This window comes from Mytilus galloprovincialis, chromosome 8 (assembly GCF_965363235.1).
Source record: "Mytilus galloprovincialis chromosome 8, xbMytGall1.hap1.1, whole genome shotgun sequence".
Classification (NCBI taxonomy): domain Eukaryota; kingdom Metazoa; phylum Mollusca; class Bivalvia; order Mytilida; family Mytilidae; genus Mytilus; species Mytilus galloprovincialis.
The window spans coordinates 71,096,634-71,117,240 of NC_134845.1; the positions used below are offsets into that span (position 1 = coordinate 71,096,634).

The 20,607-nt window shown below is 31.3% G+C and overlaps 1 protein-coding gene across 7 annotated transcripts in view; it reads right to left on the reverse strand.

Moving 5' to 3' along the window:
• Positions 1-18,119, reverse strand: part of LOC143042495 (serine/threonine-protein phosphatase with EF-hands 1-like) — a 38,847-nt gene extending 20,728 nt beyond the window's left edge. Inside the window, exons 1-7 of one of the 7 annotated variants that reach the window (XM_076214806.1) lie at positions 17,995-18,119; positions 11,122-11,270; positions 8,136-8,189; positions 4,894-4,982; positions 2,264-2,284; positions 1,340-1,467; positions 293-398 (exon numbers count right to left, since the gene is read on the reverse strand). In XM_076214806.1, the coding sequence (XP_076070921.1) occupies positions 293-398; positions 1,340-1,467; positions 2,264-2,284; positions 4,894-4,951 (313 nt within the window). In that variant the 5' untranslated portion in view covers positions 4,952-4,982; positions 8,136-8,189; positions 11,122-11,270; positions 17,995-18,119. The other 6 variants (XM_076214807.1, XM_076214804.1, XM_076214809.1 and 3 more) reach the window with 6 other exon arrangements.
• Between the last annotated feature and the right edge of the window lie 2,488 nt (positions 18,120-20,607).

Consider the following 20,607-nt stretch of genomic DNA (forward strand, 5'->3'; position numbering starts at 1 on the left):
GATTTACAGATAATAAAATTCAAGGATTTTAAATTATACTGACAGGTCTTTTTGACATAGATAAAGCTCTCAGTGTTTTAGAACTTACCAATACTGACAGGTCTTTTTTCACACAGATAAAGCTCTGAGTGTTTTAGAACTTACCAATACTGACCGACACAGATAAAGCATTTACCCATACTGACCGACACAGATAAAGCACTTACCTGTACTGACTGACACAGATAAAGCACCTACCCATACTGACAGGTCTCTTTGACACAGATAAAGCTCTGAGTATTTTAGAACTTACCCATACTGACAGGTCTTTTTGACACAGATAAAGCTCTGAGTATTTTTGGCTGACCACATTTGTCTGGTTCCATTTGTTGGAGCATATCATTAAAGAAGTTGTATAGCTACAAATCAACATGATGTACAGTTATTCTGCTGAATGAAAATAACACTTTACAAATTATGTCAATCAGATACATGACTCAATAATTGTTACCTTGATCCATATCTATAATAAATAGTTCATGCATATTACAGCTAATTTCCTACTGCATGTAAAGCAAGACTTTAGTTAGCTTGCTTGCTTTGTTTGTATATAGTACAATTGTAATTAGAATAATGTCCAATCAAATTTAAATACATTTATACTATATACAGGTTGAAATATGCCTCTATATATTGTTGGAGGATGTTAATTACAAAGCTTGAATTTAGATTTATACAAACAGAGCAAGCAAGCCTACAAAAGTTTTACTCTACAAGCATTAGGAAATTAGCTGTAAGGACCATTTGAAAAACAACAACCAGTTATCTATATTTGAAAAAAATGGCATAATTTTAAAGAAAAAAATCATGATTGTGATTTACTATTGGCTAGACATAAAATGTGGGGTTTATTATGCAAAAAATTGCTAAGGAATTGCCGTCAAAAAGTGTTCTCATTAATATGAATAAAAAGAGTTGTGAGGTGTGAATTCAATAGGCAAAAAGCTAAGGCACTACCCACTCACCTTAAATATGAAGGGCATGTTGATTTTTTTTTAAATAATTTGTTTGATTCTAAATTTCTTAATTAAAGAAAAATATTGGTATAGAATAGAATTGAAAACAAAATAGTCTTGATTCAGACAAGGAAAACATCAATAAATTCAACATTGAACTTCAAAAGAAATTTCTTCTTCTGTATTTTATTGAAAACAAAATAGTTTGCCCTTGATTTAAGTATAAAAAAACTTTTTAAAACCCCTTCCAAAAAATACCCATGTCATGCCACCCACAAAAGATGAATGATTGGTTTTTACTAAACACATACAATTGTACCGGTAATTGTATAAAAATGTCTTACTTTTAACTGGTCCTGTTCCCCAGCATACTCTATAGATTGAAATATTTCCCAGGTACATCTCCTTCTGGCCTCTAACCTGGCCATATAACGACGATACCATTTCTGTATCAATAATGCTGACCTGATCACTGCAAAAATAGAAAATAAGATAAATGTGTTACATGAAAAGTAAACAATCTTTTGAAACATTTTCGAACAATAATGGATAAAACTTTTTTTTTTTTTTTTTATAATAGATTAGACCGTTTGAATGGTCTTTTAAACTATTTATTTTGGGGTCCTTTATAGCTTGTTGTTCTTTGTGAGCAAAGCTCCGTGTTGAAGGCCGTACATTGACCTATAATGGTTTACTTTAATAAATTGTTATTTGGATGGAGAGTTGTCTCATTGGCACTCATACCACATCTTCCCATATCTATATATAAATGAAAATTATGTTCCCAAGACATAGATAATGTATTGTAAACCTTTAAAAAATCCACTTTTAATGTTTGAATCAGTGTTAAAATATATTGAACAGAGTGAAAATATATAATTGAAATTGAATAAATACAACATCACATGCAGTTTTGTGAGTAGATAAATGTATTTTCATCTACTTGGAAGATTTTTTTTTCTTGAAGTAAATTTATCAATGACCAAAGTTCAGGCAACAATCAGGCATAAAACTGTACAGGTGTGTATAGTGTGGCAACTACATCACAACAAACAAACTCTAACAGACAGCAATCAAACAATGAAGAATGATATATTTGTTCTTCTGTATAACATCTCAAAAATAAATGTCAATAAACAAAAAAAGTGCCTAGTAACATCTGTCAAACATAAATGTAACTAAAATAATTAAAATATGGTGGTCAGGTGATATATGATACTGATTCAACTCTTGTATAAAATCACCAAGATAGTGCTATCATACGTTACCTATCTCTGTATTTCTATCAACTACCAAGATAGTAAACTTTTAAAGACAAACAATATTGATTATAATGATAAACATTTTTTTTCTACAAATAGCTCTTAAATTTAAACAGGAAACAGTTATTCAATGACATAATATCATAAGTATAAAGCCCAGCTAGACACAGACAATGGATGATACCAGAACAGTCTACTTGACAGAAAACCAGGAATATACACAGACAATGGATGATACCGGAACAGTCTACTTGACAGAAAACCAGGAATAATTGCACGTATTGTAATGCAAAAAGTGTTTTAGAGGGACAAGAATCGTCAGCTTTGTGTAACCTGAGATGAAGGAGTTTCTACTGAATAAACTAGAAGGGAACTTAAAAGTAAACTAATCATTTAGAAACTGTTTTATTTCTAAAGATCTATACTGTCTACAATGTTATACTGACATGAACTAATTTGAATTGCAGTTTATGGTAATTAGCAATGAGAGAAGTTTTATTGAGCAAGCCAACATACTCCATGCAGCCATGTCCCTCATAATTAACATATGGAAAATTACCCTATTGAAATAATGACCCCTCACTAAAGATTTTCTTTATTATGGATCTAATATGATATTTTGATGAGTGGAAACTTTTACACTTTCCAGTGGAACTGAGAAGAAATGAAGACACTATCATGACAATAAGAATTAATATAAAGATATCTATATTTTTAGTCCCCTTCCTGAAAATAAGGTTGTAGATTTTTCTGAGTTTCCAAAATAAAAGATTTTGGGTGAGTTGAAACCTTTATTGAAATTTAAGGAAGATCTGACAAAATTGTAGGTGCTATCATGGTGACAACAAAAGTATGATAGACAGACCAATTGCTGAACAGAACATTTCAAGATCAAATCAAGGGACATTACTTTGTAACAATTCAATTGACATTACTCTGTAACAAATCAAGAGATGTTACTCTGTCACAAATCAAGAGACATTACTCTCTCACAAATCAAGAGACATTACTATGTCACAAATCAGGAGACATTATTCTGTAACAATTCAAGAGACATTATTCTGTCACAAATCAGGAGACATTTCTCTGTCACAAATCAAGAGACATTACTCTCTCACAATTCAAGAGACATAACTCTGTCACAAATCAAGAGACATTACTCTGTCACAAATCAAGAGACATAACTCTGTCACTAATCAAGAGACATTACTATGTCACAATTCAAGAGACATTATTCTGTCACAAATCACGAGATATTACTCTGTCACAAATCATGAGACATTATTCAGTCACAAATCAAGAGATATATAACTCTGTCACAAATCAAGAGACTTACTCTGTCACAAATCAAGAGACATTACTCTGCCACAATTCAAAAGACCTTACTCTGTCACAAATCAGGAGACATTTCTCTGTCACAAATCAAGAGACATTTCTCTCGCACAATTCAAGAGACATAACTCTGTCACAAATCAAGAGACATAACTCTGTCACAAATCAAGAGACATTACTATGTCACAATTCAAGAGACATTATTCTGTCACAAATCACAAGATATTACTCTGTCACAAATCACGAGACATTACTCAGTCACAAATCAAGAGACGTTACTCTGTCACAAATCAAGAGACGTTACCCTGTCACAAATCAAGAGACATTACTATGTCACAAATCAAGAGACGTTACTCTGTCACAAATCAAAAGACATTACTCTGTCACAAATCAGGAGACATTTCTCTGTCACAAATCAAGAGACATTACTCTCTCACAATTCAAGAGACATAACTCTGTCACAAATCAAGAGACATTACTCTCTCACAAATCAAGAGACATAACTCTGTCACAAATCAAGAGATATAACTCTGTCACAAATCAAGAGACGTTACTCTGCCACAATTCAAAAGACATTACTCTGTCACAAATCACAAGACATTACTCTGTCACAAATCACGAGACATTACTCTCTCACAAATCAAGAGACATAACTCTGTCACAAATCAAGAGACATTACTCTCTCACAATTCAAGAGACATAACTCTGTCACAAATCAAGAGACATTACTCTCTCACAAATCAAGAGACATAACTCTGTCACAAAACAAGAGATATAACTCTGTCACAAATCAAGAGACATTACTCTGCCACAATTCAAAAGACATTACTCTGTCACAAATCACAAGACATTACTCTGTCACAAATCACGAGACATTACTCTCTCACAAATCAAGAGACATAACTCTGTCACAAATCAAGAGACATTACTCTCTCACAAATCAAGAGACATTACTCTGTCACAAATCATGAGACATTACTCTGTCACAAATAAAGAGACATTACTCTCTCACAAATCAAGAGACATAACTCTGTCACAAATCAAGAGACATTACTCTGTCACAAATCAAGAGACAGTACTCTCTCACAAATCAAGAGACATAACTCTGTAACAAATCAAGAGACGTTACTCTGTCACAAATCAAGAGACGTTACTCTGTCACAAATCAAGACGTTACTCTGTCACAAATCAAGAGACAGTACTCTGTCACAAATCAAGAAACATTACTCTGTAATGGTAACTAATACAAGATTTATATTTAAATTTGGTCTTCATTTGATCTTAGATATTTTTACATGTCTTACCTCTGTCTGATTTAGTATCTTCAACTACTTTGACATATTTAGCAGAGTTACAGCCCATGTTCAGGGAAGTAGAGCCATGATATCTCAATCTGAAAATGCAAAGTAAAATTAAAAAAATGTCTTACTCAATCAGCTTACTGCTTTACTAGAACTCGAGGAAAAAACAAGAGGCTCAAAGGAAAAAATATTGCTCAGCTGACATTTCAACATAAAATTGATACAATGCAACAAGAATATTTGTGTTGTATGGAGACTATGTGGACCAACATCTTGTATTGCTGATACTTTTTGCTGGTCAAAGATTTAGTATGTCCATTTTTAAGATGAAGAATAAAATACTAGAAAACAAATAATGAGAAGATTTTTTATGTTGAATTCATTTTATTTAGATTTTTATAATTCATATAATATTTCGACTGTTATCTTTTATATGTTGCATCATTTTATTCAGATTTTTTAAACTGAATTATCTTATTCAGATGTTTTATATTTTCAATCATTTAAAACCAGGAGAACAAATCAGGAGAATTGATGATAATTGAAATTATATGTCACATCACTGTAAACACTAATCTTATAGCTTTAAATATTTGTTTGTGATTTTATCCTAATTGGATTTTGTTTGACATATCAAAGGGACATAATTCAACCAGAAAATTCTCTCTGCTTGGCTTTTACTGAAACTGCAATGAAAAAGTTACGTAATTTATTAGTTTTTCTGTATCTCATTTTGCTGTTGTTCACTTATCAAACCTGATCTATATCCTAAACCATATAAGTGATAGTTATTTTTCATGCAAAGTGGACCTTTAGTTTTATCACAAACTGTTGAGAGCGCAAGTGGAACATGAAAGTAAATTCACCTGAAGTTTTTTTTTCACCAGGAAAATGTTGATTTAATACCCTTACAATTTTTAGCTCACTAGTGGCCCATAGATTTACAAATTGGTCAAACATAGCTGAAATTTTCAGTCCACTCCGTTTTAGAATTACTCAATTTCAAGACAATTTTTACCCATTTTAATTTATAACCCGTTTTTCAAAAACTATTATAGATAGGCATACTCTTAAAACTGCAAAATGATTAGCAAGATAAGATCTTAAAATAAGTTAAATTGCATAAATGGTAAGTTGTCCCCTTATTGTAGTTCTGACTCATTAATGACTATTTTTACCATTTTTATTCTACTTTTACCTATTATCTTGAAAACTATAAATAATAGATAGACAGACACTTTAAAAAGCAACACAAAATCTACAAATAAGTAAAATTTTACTAAAATCAATAGTAGACTCTTTATTGGAGTGATTACCAATAAATGACATTTTTTAAATCTTTGTTCTGTTTAGGGCAAACATTTGTTCTGTTTTGGGCAAAAACTAAGGAAGACAGCAAAAATAATACATTAAAAAAAAAAGATTGTTGTCATGAATTCTATTCTAGTCCACAATGTAAGAGAGTGTCTGTTGTTGAAATGCTCATGGCCTAGTTAAGCAACACAAGCTCAGACTTTAGAGCCTCTAATTTTTCATAGTTAAAGAGTTAAAGATGAGTTTATATTGAAAAGATACATAGAAAGTTTACTATCCATTACTTAAGTCAGCTTTTGTTTCTATATGCATGGCAGTTTCAATTGTGATAGCAAATAAAAACACTTAATTAAAAACAGGTTTCTGAATATAATACTATCATAACTCATATCAATTCCAACATGTTGGATGTTAAAATAAGAATGATAATGATAATATATTAATGACAAATATTTTTGCACCTGTCCTAAGTCTGAGGACCCTCTGACCTTTGATAGTCTTGTATTATTTTTAGTTTCTTGTGTACAATTTGGAGTTTAGTATGGCGTTCAGTATCACTGAACTAGTATATATATTTGTTTAGGGGCCAGTTGAAGGACGCCTCCGGTGCGGAAATTTCTCACTGCATTGAAGACCTGTTGGTGACCTTCTGTTGTTGTCTTCTCTATGGTCAGGTTATTGTCTCTTTGAAACATTCCTCATTTCCATTCTCAATTTTATTGCCAATATCTAACCTGAATAATCCAGTCGTTATATTATGATCACTACGATAATTCAATTATCCTTGAGGAAAGTAGTGGATACAGACCGCTGAATTATTCGAGTTTGCCAATATCAGGTTTTTTTTTTCAGACTTTTGGTATTTCAAAAACTACAAGTAACTGATGAAAGATTTCCTCTTTAATAATAGAAAAAGAATAGATAAGTGCTGACCAAGTTAACATAAACATTATTTTTTTTGTATTTGAATTTAGTGCTTTCATGCTTCACTTGTAACATTCTATGCATATCAAGGACTATATACCCTGCAAATAAAATTGTTTAATAAGGAACTTGACTTCCATAATATCATGAGTTGTACAACAACTAAAATTTGAAAAGAATTTGTGGAAAGATTTACTAGTTATTGCAAGGAACAAACACTTTCCTCCCACTCACTGTAAACATTTCTAATCAAATTTAACTTGATGCAAAACAACTCCTTAAAGAAATAAAAGAACTAATTAACTGGGATTTTCGACTAACTGACTATATTGACATTTTTCAATGCAATTTTGTTCTGATGCAAAAACCTTTATATTATGCAATGCTATTGAATTTTATTAAGTAAACCAAGAAAGCTGTAATAAACAATTTTTAATTACTGTCCTACCTACAGAATCCATCAGATGATAAACCTTTTACATAATTTTAAAATCTGAATTTAGGTCTTACGTTGAGAATATATCAGATGATAGACCTTTTATACATACAAATCTGAATTTAGGTCTTGCGTTGAGAATGTATCAGATGATAGACTTTTTATACAATTTACAAATCTGAATTTAGGTCTTACCTTGAGAAAACATCAGATGATAGACTTTTTATACAATTTACAAATCTGAATTTAGGTCTTACCTTGAGAAAACATCAGATGATGGACCTTTTATACAATTTAAAAATCTGAATTTAGGTCTTTAATACCTTGAGAAAACATCAGATGATGGACCTTTTATACAATTTACAAATCTGAATTTAGGTCTTACCTGGAGAAAACATCAGATGATGAGACTTTTATACAATTTACCAATCTGAATTTAGGTCTTACCTTGAGAAAACATCAGATGATGGACCTTTTATACAATTTACAAATCTGAATTTAGGACTTACCTTGAGAAAACATCAGATGATAGACCTTTTATACAATTTACAAATCTGAATTTAGGTCTTACCTTGAGAAAACATCAGATGATGGACCTGATTTTGGTAATCAAACTGTGCTTGCCCTGAAAATAATATTTCTGCTGTTATATATACTGGTTTGTTCAGTTGTAAATTGCCTATAATCAGTTTCTCTAAGTAAGACGTCATCAGTAGATATGTGCCATATACATTTAATTACTATATCACAAACTTGTATATTTATATAGGTAATATTAATTTTTAATAAAATTATAAAAATTATAGAATGTCAATTCACAAAGGGGGTTATTCATAAGGTCTTGTCCATATAGCCCTATTTGTACATATTGCCTAGAGAAAAATGGATGAACGTGTTACAAATTTACAAAGCTGCTGCCTAGTGGGAGAAAAAAATTAAAAAAATTAAAAAGCTGTTAATTATTTGGCGTCTTCTGTACATGAATTGAGAATGTTAACTTAAATGTCATCCCGATAATGTCAGAACAGAAATATTAAATTCTGGATGACGTTCCAACTAAATTAACATAATGAAAAATAATTTAGAGTTTCAAATGAGGTCTTGTCCATACAACCTTATTTGTTCATTTGCCTGGTCTGAGAAAAAAAATATGTTACAAACTTACCAAGCTGTTTTAAAAGTATATTGCATCTTCTGTTCATACAATGAGAATGTGTACATGTTTACAGTTATTGAGCATGTTATTGATGAAGGTCCAATCAAGGACAATAAAAATAAGAAGTAATTAGCTTCAAAAGATGCAAACTGTCATTTTCTTTTAGACTTTTTTTTATAGATGATGACAACTAACAGACTTGTGATAACAGGAGCTCATACTGGCTTTATGTACTAGATAATAGGAGCTCATACTGGCTCTTTGTACTAGATAATAGGCGCTCATACTGGATCGATGTACTAGATAATAGAAGCTCATACTGGCTCTTTGTACTAGATAATAGGCGCTCATACTGGCTCTTTGTACTAGATAACAGGTGCTCATACTGGCTCTTTGTACTAGAAAACAGCAGTTCATACTGGCTTCCTGTACTAGATAACAGGAGCCCATACTGGCTCATACTGGCTCGATGTACTAGATGACAGAACTGAGACATACATATGACAGACTAATTCTCAAGCTTATAAATTCTCTTATAAAATGAATTTTTCAATCCTATTTAATCTTTATGAATTATCACTTCATCATACATGGATCATTACATCTCATTTCCACAGGACGCTTAATTAAAATGTTATAAAATGCAATATATGTCTGCTATCCATGACAGAATCCCTGGAAATCTAAATCACAAAATAGACACTGGAAAGTTTGTACTTTGACAAAACAATGCATGCATGTAAAACTCTATTGCAATATTGATGCAGACGAAAATCTGTTTGAAAAAAATCAATATTTTTTCTAAAAATAAAGTCTATAACTAGAACTGTATATATATATATATATATATTGTATTTTTTTTTTTTTTTTTTTTTTCAAATGAACATACAGTCAAACATAGGACATCATTCGTAAATATAATTCCATATGCAGACATCTTATACATTCAGGTATTCCAATTTTTTATGGTAGTATTCTTTAAAAAGCACAAAAATATCACCTCAAAAGCTTCCAAAACCTTTAAACAGACTTATTAAGAAGGGGTATAGTTATGATACTATTGTCATGTCGTTAAAGATTGCATATTTTGCCTTAAATATTGATTCACTTACAGGGTCTTTGCATTGAAAATAAACACATGTATTATAAAACCAGTTGTTGGCATGATACAGGTTATGTTCTTCTCATATATTTTATGATAGTATAATACTAAACCCGTAACGGGAGGGATTGTGCTTGATATTCATATGCTGAAGACATAATCTTTCAATCAGTTTAATTGAGTTCTGGAGGTGGCATGTCAGTAACTGCTAGTAGTCGTTTGTTAATTATGTATCATTGTCATTTTATTTAGTTTCTTTTGTTGATCCACAGCTTTTTCACAGTGCTTCAAAAGATAATTTCTCTTTCTCTCTCTCCCCTTTTCATTCCCTTTTAATCCTATATTGAATGAAGGGATATTGAAATTCAATTCTTATGAACTTATGTAATATCATAGTTTTACTATAACACCAACATTGCACTCTATTAGATCAATTCTTTAATCCAAACCATTCCTTAAATATGGATTTCATTTTGAAATATATTGAATTCAATATTGTCTCAACACTTAATTATACAAAGGGAATAAAGAGAAAAGTTTATCATGGAACAAATGTTATTTACATTGGTACCTTTATTAAGTGTTTTTTTTTTTCATTATAAAGACTACACAAACAATGTGAGGTCTATGGATCCCATATGCTAGTTTATAGAAAAACAGCTTAAAACATGATTTCATTATTTTTTACAGTACTACATGTAGTTTTTTTTCTTACTGTGCTAAGGGTAAAAATACATAATATTAAAATTCAAGTCCTTTATATCTTGGTCATAGTAAGTTTCAGTTACTTTTGCTTAAGACCCAGAAGTGAGTGATTTCAGAAGGTTTTCTTCTCATTTCATTTATCCATTTATTCTTTTTTTATTGATACTGATTTAACAATACCTTATCATTATATATTACACCTGAAACATCTCTCTCACTTTTTGGCCAGTTTACTGTTTCTTACTCTCTCTTTTTCTTTCCATCTTAAGAATTATTTTCTAGCTTCCTTTTCTCCTCCTCAAAAAGTACATTTAGTCTACCACTGAATACATTTAGTCTACCACTGAATACATTTAGCCTACCACTGAATACATTTAGCCTACCACTGAATACATTTAGTCTACCACTGAATACATTTAGTCTATCACAGAACATATTTAGTCTACCACTGAGTACATTTAGTCTACCACTGAACACATTTGGTCTACCACTGAATACATTTAGTCTACTAATGAATCCTCCTCAAAAATTTCATTTGGCCTACCACTGATTATATTTAATCAAAGATAAATACATTAGAACTTAATATCTTACCTTACGTTAGTATTAATTTCCACATTTACATCTATTATTGTTCTATGATACTTCACTCCTGAGTCTCCACTGTATATATTGTATCTAAGTTTGTGATGTTTATTGTTCTATGATACTTCACTCCTGAGTCTCCACTGTATATATTGTATCTAAGTTTGTGATTGTATATCTAATTAGTCTGTTGTTTACCAGACTCTGTACGATAATTATCACATCCTTTGTACGGTAATTTGAACATTTTTACTGGAAACATTATTAAAATTGATTGAAATTGATTCTTTCAATTGAATAATTTTGTAACCTAAACAAAGCGGTTAGAACTATTGAGATTTTATGAAGATTGTAAAGAAAGACTTGGGCGTTATTGTGTGATTAAATCAAACTACATAGACCTGATCAATTACGTATGACACTATGTAAATCCTAGAAAAAAGAGACATTAACTTTGGAAATGTATCCCAAAGGTTAGATGTTGATTTAATTAAAAATTGATTAATCAACAAGAAAGGAAATTTTCAATCTAATTTGTAAATTTGTATTATAAACTTCACTGGGTAAACCTTAGAACATATATTTACTTACAGATTCTTGTATGGCTTCATGATAATACTATTTAATGACTAGAAAAAACAAAATTTCAAAAAACAAAAATAATAAATAATGGAGTTTCTGCTCTTTTGCTTTTATGAGCATATGGATTGCGTTTACAGAAAAGAGAATAATGGGATAAAAGTGTGACATAAATGGCTGAAAGAAGTGAAAACCAGATGCTCCGCAGGGCACAGCTTTATACAACCGCAGAGTTCGAACCCTGAACAGTTGGGGCAAGTATGGACACAACATTCAAGCTTGATACAGCTATGAATTTGGATTGTGATTAAATAGTTGACACAACATAGGTTTCTGACACAGAATGAATGTGGTCTAAGAACCTAAACTTAAAAATTTTAAAATTTTAAATTGGACATTTACCTATTATGGTCCATATCTAAAATCAGATTCAACATATCAAAGAACCCCAAGAATTCAATTTTTGATGAAATCAAATAAAGTTCAATTTTGGACCCTTTAGACCTCACTGTGGACCAATTTGATAACAGAGCCCAAATATCAAAAATCTAAATACATGGTTGATTCAGCATATATCAAAGAACCCCATATATTCAATTTTTGTTGAAATCAAACAAAGTTTAATTTTGGACCACGATTTTGACCAACGTGAAAATTGGCCCAATAATCAAAACTCTTAATACATGATTAGATTCAGCATATCAAAGAACCCCAAGAATTCAATTTTTGTTAAAATCAAACTTAGGGAGTTACCATTTGATTTTTATGGGCGGGGGCTAGGATGAAAAATTTTGTCCTGCATTTTTTTTTTAGTTGTAATCTCTGTCCTGCCTATTTATTTTTCACTCTGTTCAGTCCTGCCTTTTTTTTTTAGTTTATCCTGACTTCTTTTTACCTAAATTGGTGTCCTGACTTTTTTTTTTTTGTAAGTGTCTCATCATGCCCTTTTTTTTTACTCAAAACTCCTGTCCTGCCTATTTTTTTCAAATTTCATCCTAGCCCCCCCATAAAAATCAAATGGTAGCTCCCTTAGTTTAATTTTGGACCCTTTAATGTATACAAATGAAAACGGGACCAAAAATTAAGAATCGACATACACAGTTAGATTCGGCATATCAATGAACCCCAATTATTCAATTTTTGATGAAATCAAACAAAAAAAAAGATAAATTTTGGACCCTTTGGGCCCTATTTCCTAAACTGTTGGGACCAAAACTCAAAAAAATAATCCCAACCTCCTTTTATGGTCATAAACCTTGTGTTTAAATTTCATAGATTTCTATTGACTTATACTAAAGTTATGGTGCAAAAACCAAGAAAAATGCTTATTTGGGCCCTTTTTTGGCCCCTATTTCCTAAACTGTTCGGACCAAAACTCCCAAAATCAATCCCAACCTTCCTTTTGTGGTCATAAACCTTGTGTTTAAATTTCATAGATTTCTATTAACTTAAACTAAAGTGCGAAAACCAATGTGTCTTGGACGGCGACAACGCCAACATCATACCAATATACAACCTTTTGCGGTCGTATAAAAATTGGCAAAAATATAAAAAGAATATTTTGGTGCTAAAATGTAAAAAAAAAATTATAATTGGCAAAACATATAAATAATAGAGAAGAATGGTTGAAAAAAAACAAATATTACAGAAATGAAGGACTCCCAGTCGAGACCCTCTTTCATAATACCTACTAATATCCACTACTAAACTGGTGATGGAATTTGATCGAACTCACAGATTATGTTTATAAGATCAAACCTAGCATGCAATGTCAGGTTATTTTGAATATGGTTAATGGAATAATTATTAATTAATCAATTTTTCTCATCATCTTTTCAATTTATTGAATGGTACATTACATTATCTAAAGAAGAGCCATTATTTACATCCTTCTCTTGCGAAAAAAAAACTATCAATAATTTTTCACTTTAATTGCTACAGAATTTAAGCATACAAAGTTGAAAATTGATGTGAACTCTGGGACGAAAACTTTCCAAGGTAGACTGAAAAAACTTAGGCAATAATGTATTTCTAGCAGGTCACCCAAACCCATTGCGTCAGAAAATAAAGCTGCCCCTCCAAAAAACATACTGTGACTTGTGTGACCTTAAATGGTATAAAAGGTTTGGATGTAAATCAAAGCTCTATCAAAACAGAAAAAAAGTTGACGTCACAGCTGAAAAGTTATTAAATCTTCAACGTCATAAGGTCAATTAGCACATAACTAAGGTCAATCAAAGTCAATCAAAGACTAGATCAGTATAACACATATTGATGAATGATGTGAAATGTGTGTCATACCTACCGTGTCACATTTAAAGTTCAAAGCATCAAAAGAGGATAAAGTGACTTATAGTGCAGAAAGCACAAATACAAAGTAAAGATTACAACCAAAACCAAACATTTGTTAACCAATTTTTCTTTCAACTGTAATATACCGGATTGGTTTTAACCTGTCAGGGTTTTACCTTTTTGCAATAAAGTATACTTAAATTAAGAAAAGTTAATTGTTGTTTGCTTCATGTCTAGTGGCAATTATGGTCAGATCATATTGTTTTTGTATGTCCTATAAATTAGTACTATGCATGCTTTTTCAATGGAAATTGTGACGTCACAATGCATATTTAATAGCAAGAAAACCCATGAGACAAAGATATATCACAATGCATACTTAATAACATGAGAACCCATGAGACAATGATATATCACAATGCATACTTAATAGCACGAGAACCCATGAGACAAAGATATATCACAATGCATACTTAATAGCACGAGAACCCATGAGACAAAGATATATCACAATGCATACTTAATAGCACGAGAACCCATGAGACAAAGATATATCACAATGCATACTTAATAGCACGAGAACCCATGAGACAAAGATATATCACAATGCATACTTAATAGCACGAGAACCCATGAGACAATGATATATCACAATGCATACTTAACAGCACGAGAACCCATGAGACAATGATATATCACAATGCATACTTAATAGCACGAGAATCCATGAGACAAAGATATATCACAATGCATACATAATAGCACGAGAACCCATGAGACAATGATATATCACAATGCATACTTAATAGCACGAGAACCCATGAGACAAAGATATATCACAATGCATACTTAATAGCACGAGAACCCATGAGACAATGATATATCACAATGCATACATAATAGCACGAGAACCCATGAGACAAGGATATATCACAATGTATACATAATAGCATGAGAACCCATGAGACAAGGATATATCACAATGCATACATAATAGCACGAGAACCCATGAGACAATGATATATCACAATGCATACATAATAGCACGAGAAACCATGAGACAAGGATATATCACAATGCATACTTAATAGCACGAGAACCCATGAGACAAAGATATATCACAATGCATACTTAATAGCACGAGAACCCATGAGACAAAGATATATCACAATGCATACTTAATAGCACGAGAACCCATGAGACAAAGATATATCACAATGCATACATAATAGCACGAGAACCCATGAGACAAAGATATATCACAATGAATACATAATAGCACGAGAACCCATGAGACAAAGATATATCACAATGCATACTTAATAGCACGAGAACCCATGAGACAAAGATATATCACAATGCATACTTAATAGCACGAGAACCCATGAGACAAAGATATATATCTCAATGCATACATAATAGCATGAGAACCCATGAGACAATGATATATCACAATGCATACTTAATAGCAAGAAAACCCATGAGACAAGGATATATCACAATGCATATTTAATAGCACGAGAACCCATGAGACAAAGATATATCACAATGCATACTTAATAGCACGAGAACCCATGAGACAAAGATATATCACAATGCATACTTAATAGCACGAGAACCCATGAGACAAAGATATATCACAATGCATAAATAATAGCATGAGAACCCATGAGACAAAGATATATCACAATGCATACTTAATAGCATGAGAACCCATGAGACAATGATATATCACAATGCATACTTAATAGCACGAGAACCCATGAGACAAAGATATATCACAATGCATACTTAATAGCACGAGAACCCATGAGACAAAGATATATCACAATGCATACTTAATAGCACGAGAACCCATGAGACAAAGATATATCACAATGCATACTTAATAGCACGAGAACCCATGAGACAAAGATATATCACAATGCATACATAATAGCACGAGAACCCATGAGACAATGATATATCACAATGCATACATAATAGCACGAGAACCCATGAGACAATGATATATCACAATGCACACATAATAGCATGAGAACCCATGAGACAAGGATATATCACAATTCATGCATAATAGCATGAGAACCCATGAGACAATGATATATCACAATGCATACATAATAGCATGAGAACCCATGAGACAAGGATATATCACAATGTATACATAATAGCATGAGAACCCATGAGACAATGATATATCACAATGCATACATAATAGCACGAGAACCCATGAGACAATGATATATCATAATGCATACATAATAGCACGAGAACCCATGAGACAAGGATATATCACAATGCATACTTAATAGCACAAGAACCCATGAGACAAAGATATATCACAATGCATACATAATAGCATGAGAACCCATGAGACAAAGATATATCACAATGCATACTTAATAGCACCAGAACCCATGAGACAAGGATATATCACAATGCATACTTAAAAGCACGCAAATCCAAGAGACAAGGATATAACACAATGTATACTTAAAAGCATGAAAATCCAAGAGACAAGGATATAACACAATGTATACTTAAAAGTACGAAAACCCAAGAGACAAGGATATAACACAATGCTTCTTAATAACACAAAAACCCAAGAGACGAAGATATATAACGATGCATTCTTAATAGCACGAAAACCATTGATACTAAGATATATCAAAATGCATACTTAATAGCACGAAAACCTTGAGACAAAGATATATCATTACAGAACAGTAACAATTTGGTTTTGTAATAATGAATTCTATTTATAGGTTTGTAATAAAATTGAAAAGTTATAGATTTTAAAATTGTTAAGGTGAAACTGTAAATTTATACTAGGTATACCGTAGTTGAAACTGGTTTCAACATTTCATTATTGTCATTATAAATGTAAGCAAATTTTATTAGAGCACTTGAAGCTCATTTTTGTTTTTGATTGTAAAATATGCAAAAAAGTTTTAGATTTAAATTATAAATGCAAACATCTCTCAATTCTAATTGTTTTTAAAACTTGTGGATACTATTTCTACGTGCTGTAAATTAATTTAATCAAGTTAAGGGACATTTTTCAACATGAAATCCTAATCTGTATGACATTATAAATATTATATGAAAAATTTATTGACAAACCTATCAGATATGAATTTCATGATTTTGTTCATGAACTAATATCTCCCAGGCTGTATTATATCATATATAATAGAAATCTTCTATTAATTAATCCCATTTTACAAACAATTATAAAGACATTAAACAGCAGATGCTCCGCAGGGCTCAGCTTTATATGACAACAGAGGTCGAACCCTGAACAGTTGGGGCAAGTATGGACACAACATTTAAGCTTGATACAGCTCTGAATTTAAAATTAGAAAGATCATATCCTTGTGAACATGTATATATACATTGGACTTCAACTTCATCAAAAACTACTTTGACCAAAAACTTTAACTTTAAACTTGAAGCGGGACAGATGGATAAATCGACGAAAGAATGCACAGACCAGAAAACATAATGCCCCTCTACTATCATAGGTGAGGCATCAAAAAAGGGAAACGGTATGGGATCTCTCCTCTGTAAAGCTCTTAAAGTTTACAAAGAATAAGGTAAAATATCTCAAAGAATCAAGATCTCAATTCTCGAGTAATATATAAATAATCAGAAGAAAATAATATTTGTTGGTACCAAACCTTTTCTATTTCCTAAACTTAACAAAATGTAGAAATTTGCTTCTAAAGGTTGTACCTTTGTATTACCATTTGTCAACTATCTTTCATATTTAAAAAGTAGAGATTTTCTCCTATAAAAAACTTTTACAAAGCCTTTCAGAAGATATGTCTCAATAATGTCTCAACAATTTGGACTGTTTTTATTTGACATCAGCCAAGAAGTTAAATATAAAGGGCATTATAGAAGACTCATTTTTTTTACAAAATCTTTTTTTTCCAAACAAAAATTACAAAAATACAATACTAATACTAATATGCACAACACTAAATTTAATTAATATCAACTCACCTGATTTCACAACACCTATATACAATGTCTTTATCCTAATCTCTAATTTCCTACCATTTCTGAAAAACAGAGAGAAAGCATTGTTTCCTACTACGCTGACATTAATTGACTGCAATTATTTTTTCGTCAATATCTTAATTTTCATCAATATCCTATTCAGAACGGTTCAATATTTTGTATTATTATAAAAGCATAATTACCATAGCAACAGTTTTCACCACATTATATACAACCGGATATTTTATGGTGCTAATTTTATCATTATTTTCTTGATTAATTGTCATAGACATGTGAAGACGGGAAATTCAATATGAACTGTTAGCATACCTCACTTTTAGGTAATGTACATTAATCAAGGTAAAAGTAACAACAATCTGTGAAAATCTGTGAAAATCTTTTTTTATAAATATTCTGAATCATAATAATTAATTGTCAGTCACAATATTTTGCTATATAGATAGATAGATATTTTTATTTTAAAGTACAACTTGGTACATATACATGAAATACAATATATTACAATTTTAAACATAACCAGTCAATTAACATGTATATTTATACCAACCAGCCGTTAGAGGCTTATGATGCATTTATGCAAGAAAAATTATATGAATAAAAATATATTTCATATGATATCACATTTTTCAAATAATTATTTGGAAAGAATTTGTGGTTAGCGGAGACAGTAAACGGCTATTTGCGACCATCAAATCCCAAATTGATGCCGTCGGAGCTTAAAATACAATATTGTTATCTCCATTCTAATGAAACTGAGAGAAAACAACGTTAAAACATGTATTTAAAATCTGTTATATGCCGTCTGCGCTTGCGCGTATGTCCCATAGCATCAATTGTCAATTGATGCCATGTAAGAAAGTGACGTTATCCAATCAAAATGAACGTTACAAACGTTGTTGCATTAGAATAACAGATTTATTTCGTTGAAATACAAATGCAAATTTTCTTACAAAAATATCCATAAGAAAATGAGAACACTGCACACAAAAAATAAACCTATTACAATTCTTCTTCTAGTGGTACCAAATTGATTCAAATCCAACAAGAAATGGTGTCACAATATTTTTTCAAAATATAGTTTTATATGAAATATATACCACAAAATGATAGGTTTTGGATAATTATTGAATAACTCTGTGGTCTGTAATGATATAAAATGTCCCCTTCCATGTTTGAAAGTCAAATGTTATTTCGTTTTTAATCCTTTTCTTAATAAATGTTAAGTTGAATAGTAATACTGTGTACCGCTATTCATTTACTTTTGTGGGTATCAATTTTCATGGATTGATGAAAACTTGCTTTTTCATGGATATTTGAATTCATGGTTTTGCCAATTTCTCAAATCAAGCCTACCTTGAATTTGAAATTTGTTGAACATTTAAATTCGTTGTTGACTGATACCCACAAAAATTGATATCCACTGAATAATAATTAACCTACAGTACAGTAATTTTAAATTTTGACTAATGTTTAGGCTAAGCAAAGGCCCTTGTCCTTGTGGAAGATTATTTAATGTTGTTTTTTAGAGGCTAACAACTCAGTGATCAATTAGATGCAGATGACTGCAAGAGACTAACAATTGAGTGGTCAGTTAGGTGCAGATGACTTCAAGAGGCTAACAACTGAGTGGTCAGTTAGGTGCAGATGACTTCAAGAGGCAAACTAGGTGCTCCGCAGGGCACAGCTTTATACGACCGCAGAGGTCGAACCCTGAACAGTTGGGGCAAGTATGGACAAAACATTCAAGCGTGATACAGCTCTGAATTTGGATTGTGATCAAATTTTTGACATTATATGGGTTTTTTTACACAAAACAAATGTCAAGATTTTACAAATCAATTAAAGATTTCTTCTTCAAACTTATCTTAATCTAAAATTAAATAGTTGACACAGCATAGGTTTCTGACACAGAATGAATGTGGTCTAATGAACTTAATTTTTTTTTTTTTGCCTTTGAGCAATTCACTATGCTGTTGAATATTAATCCTCTCAAAAAATGTTTGAAGAAATTTTCTTTTTATTTATGAAATCTGAAATGAGAAAAATTTAACCCCCCCTCCCCCCCCTTTTTTTTCACATCCCCCTTTCCCTTTTTCCAAAACTGATATCAATTCAAATTTCTAATGGAGTTTGCAACAATAACTACTCTTAAATACATCATAAAATATTAAAATGTAAAATAAAGTGCTTGTTATCACTGAATGGTAAAGATTGGTTGGTAGTAAAAGTGAATATACATTGTATATTGTATAAAACAATGATTTAAGTTGATTCAACTACTATTCTGAACAAAGAAAGATAACTCCAATTGAAAATTTCTTGCTATTGCACGATATTGCGCAATTAGATATTTCTTGCTATTGCGCAATACTGTGCAATTGAAAATATTTGCTATTGCACAATGCTGTGCAATTGAAGATTTCTTGCTATTGCGCAATACTGTGCAATTGAAAATTTCTTGCTGTTGCACAATACTGTGCAATTGAAGATTTCTTGCTATTGCTGAATACTGTGCAATTGAAAATTTCTTGCTATTGCACAATACTTAATATAATAATTTTGGATCCTGATTTGAACCAACTTGAAAACTGGGTC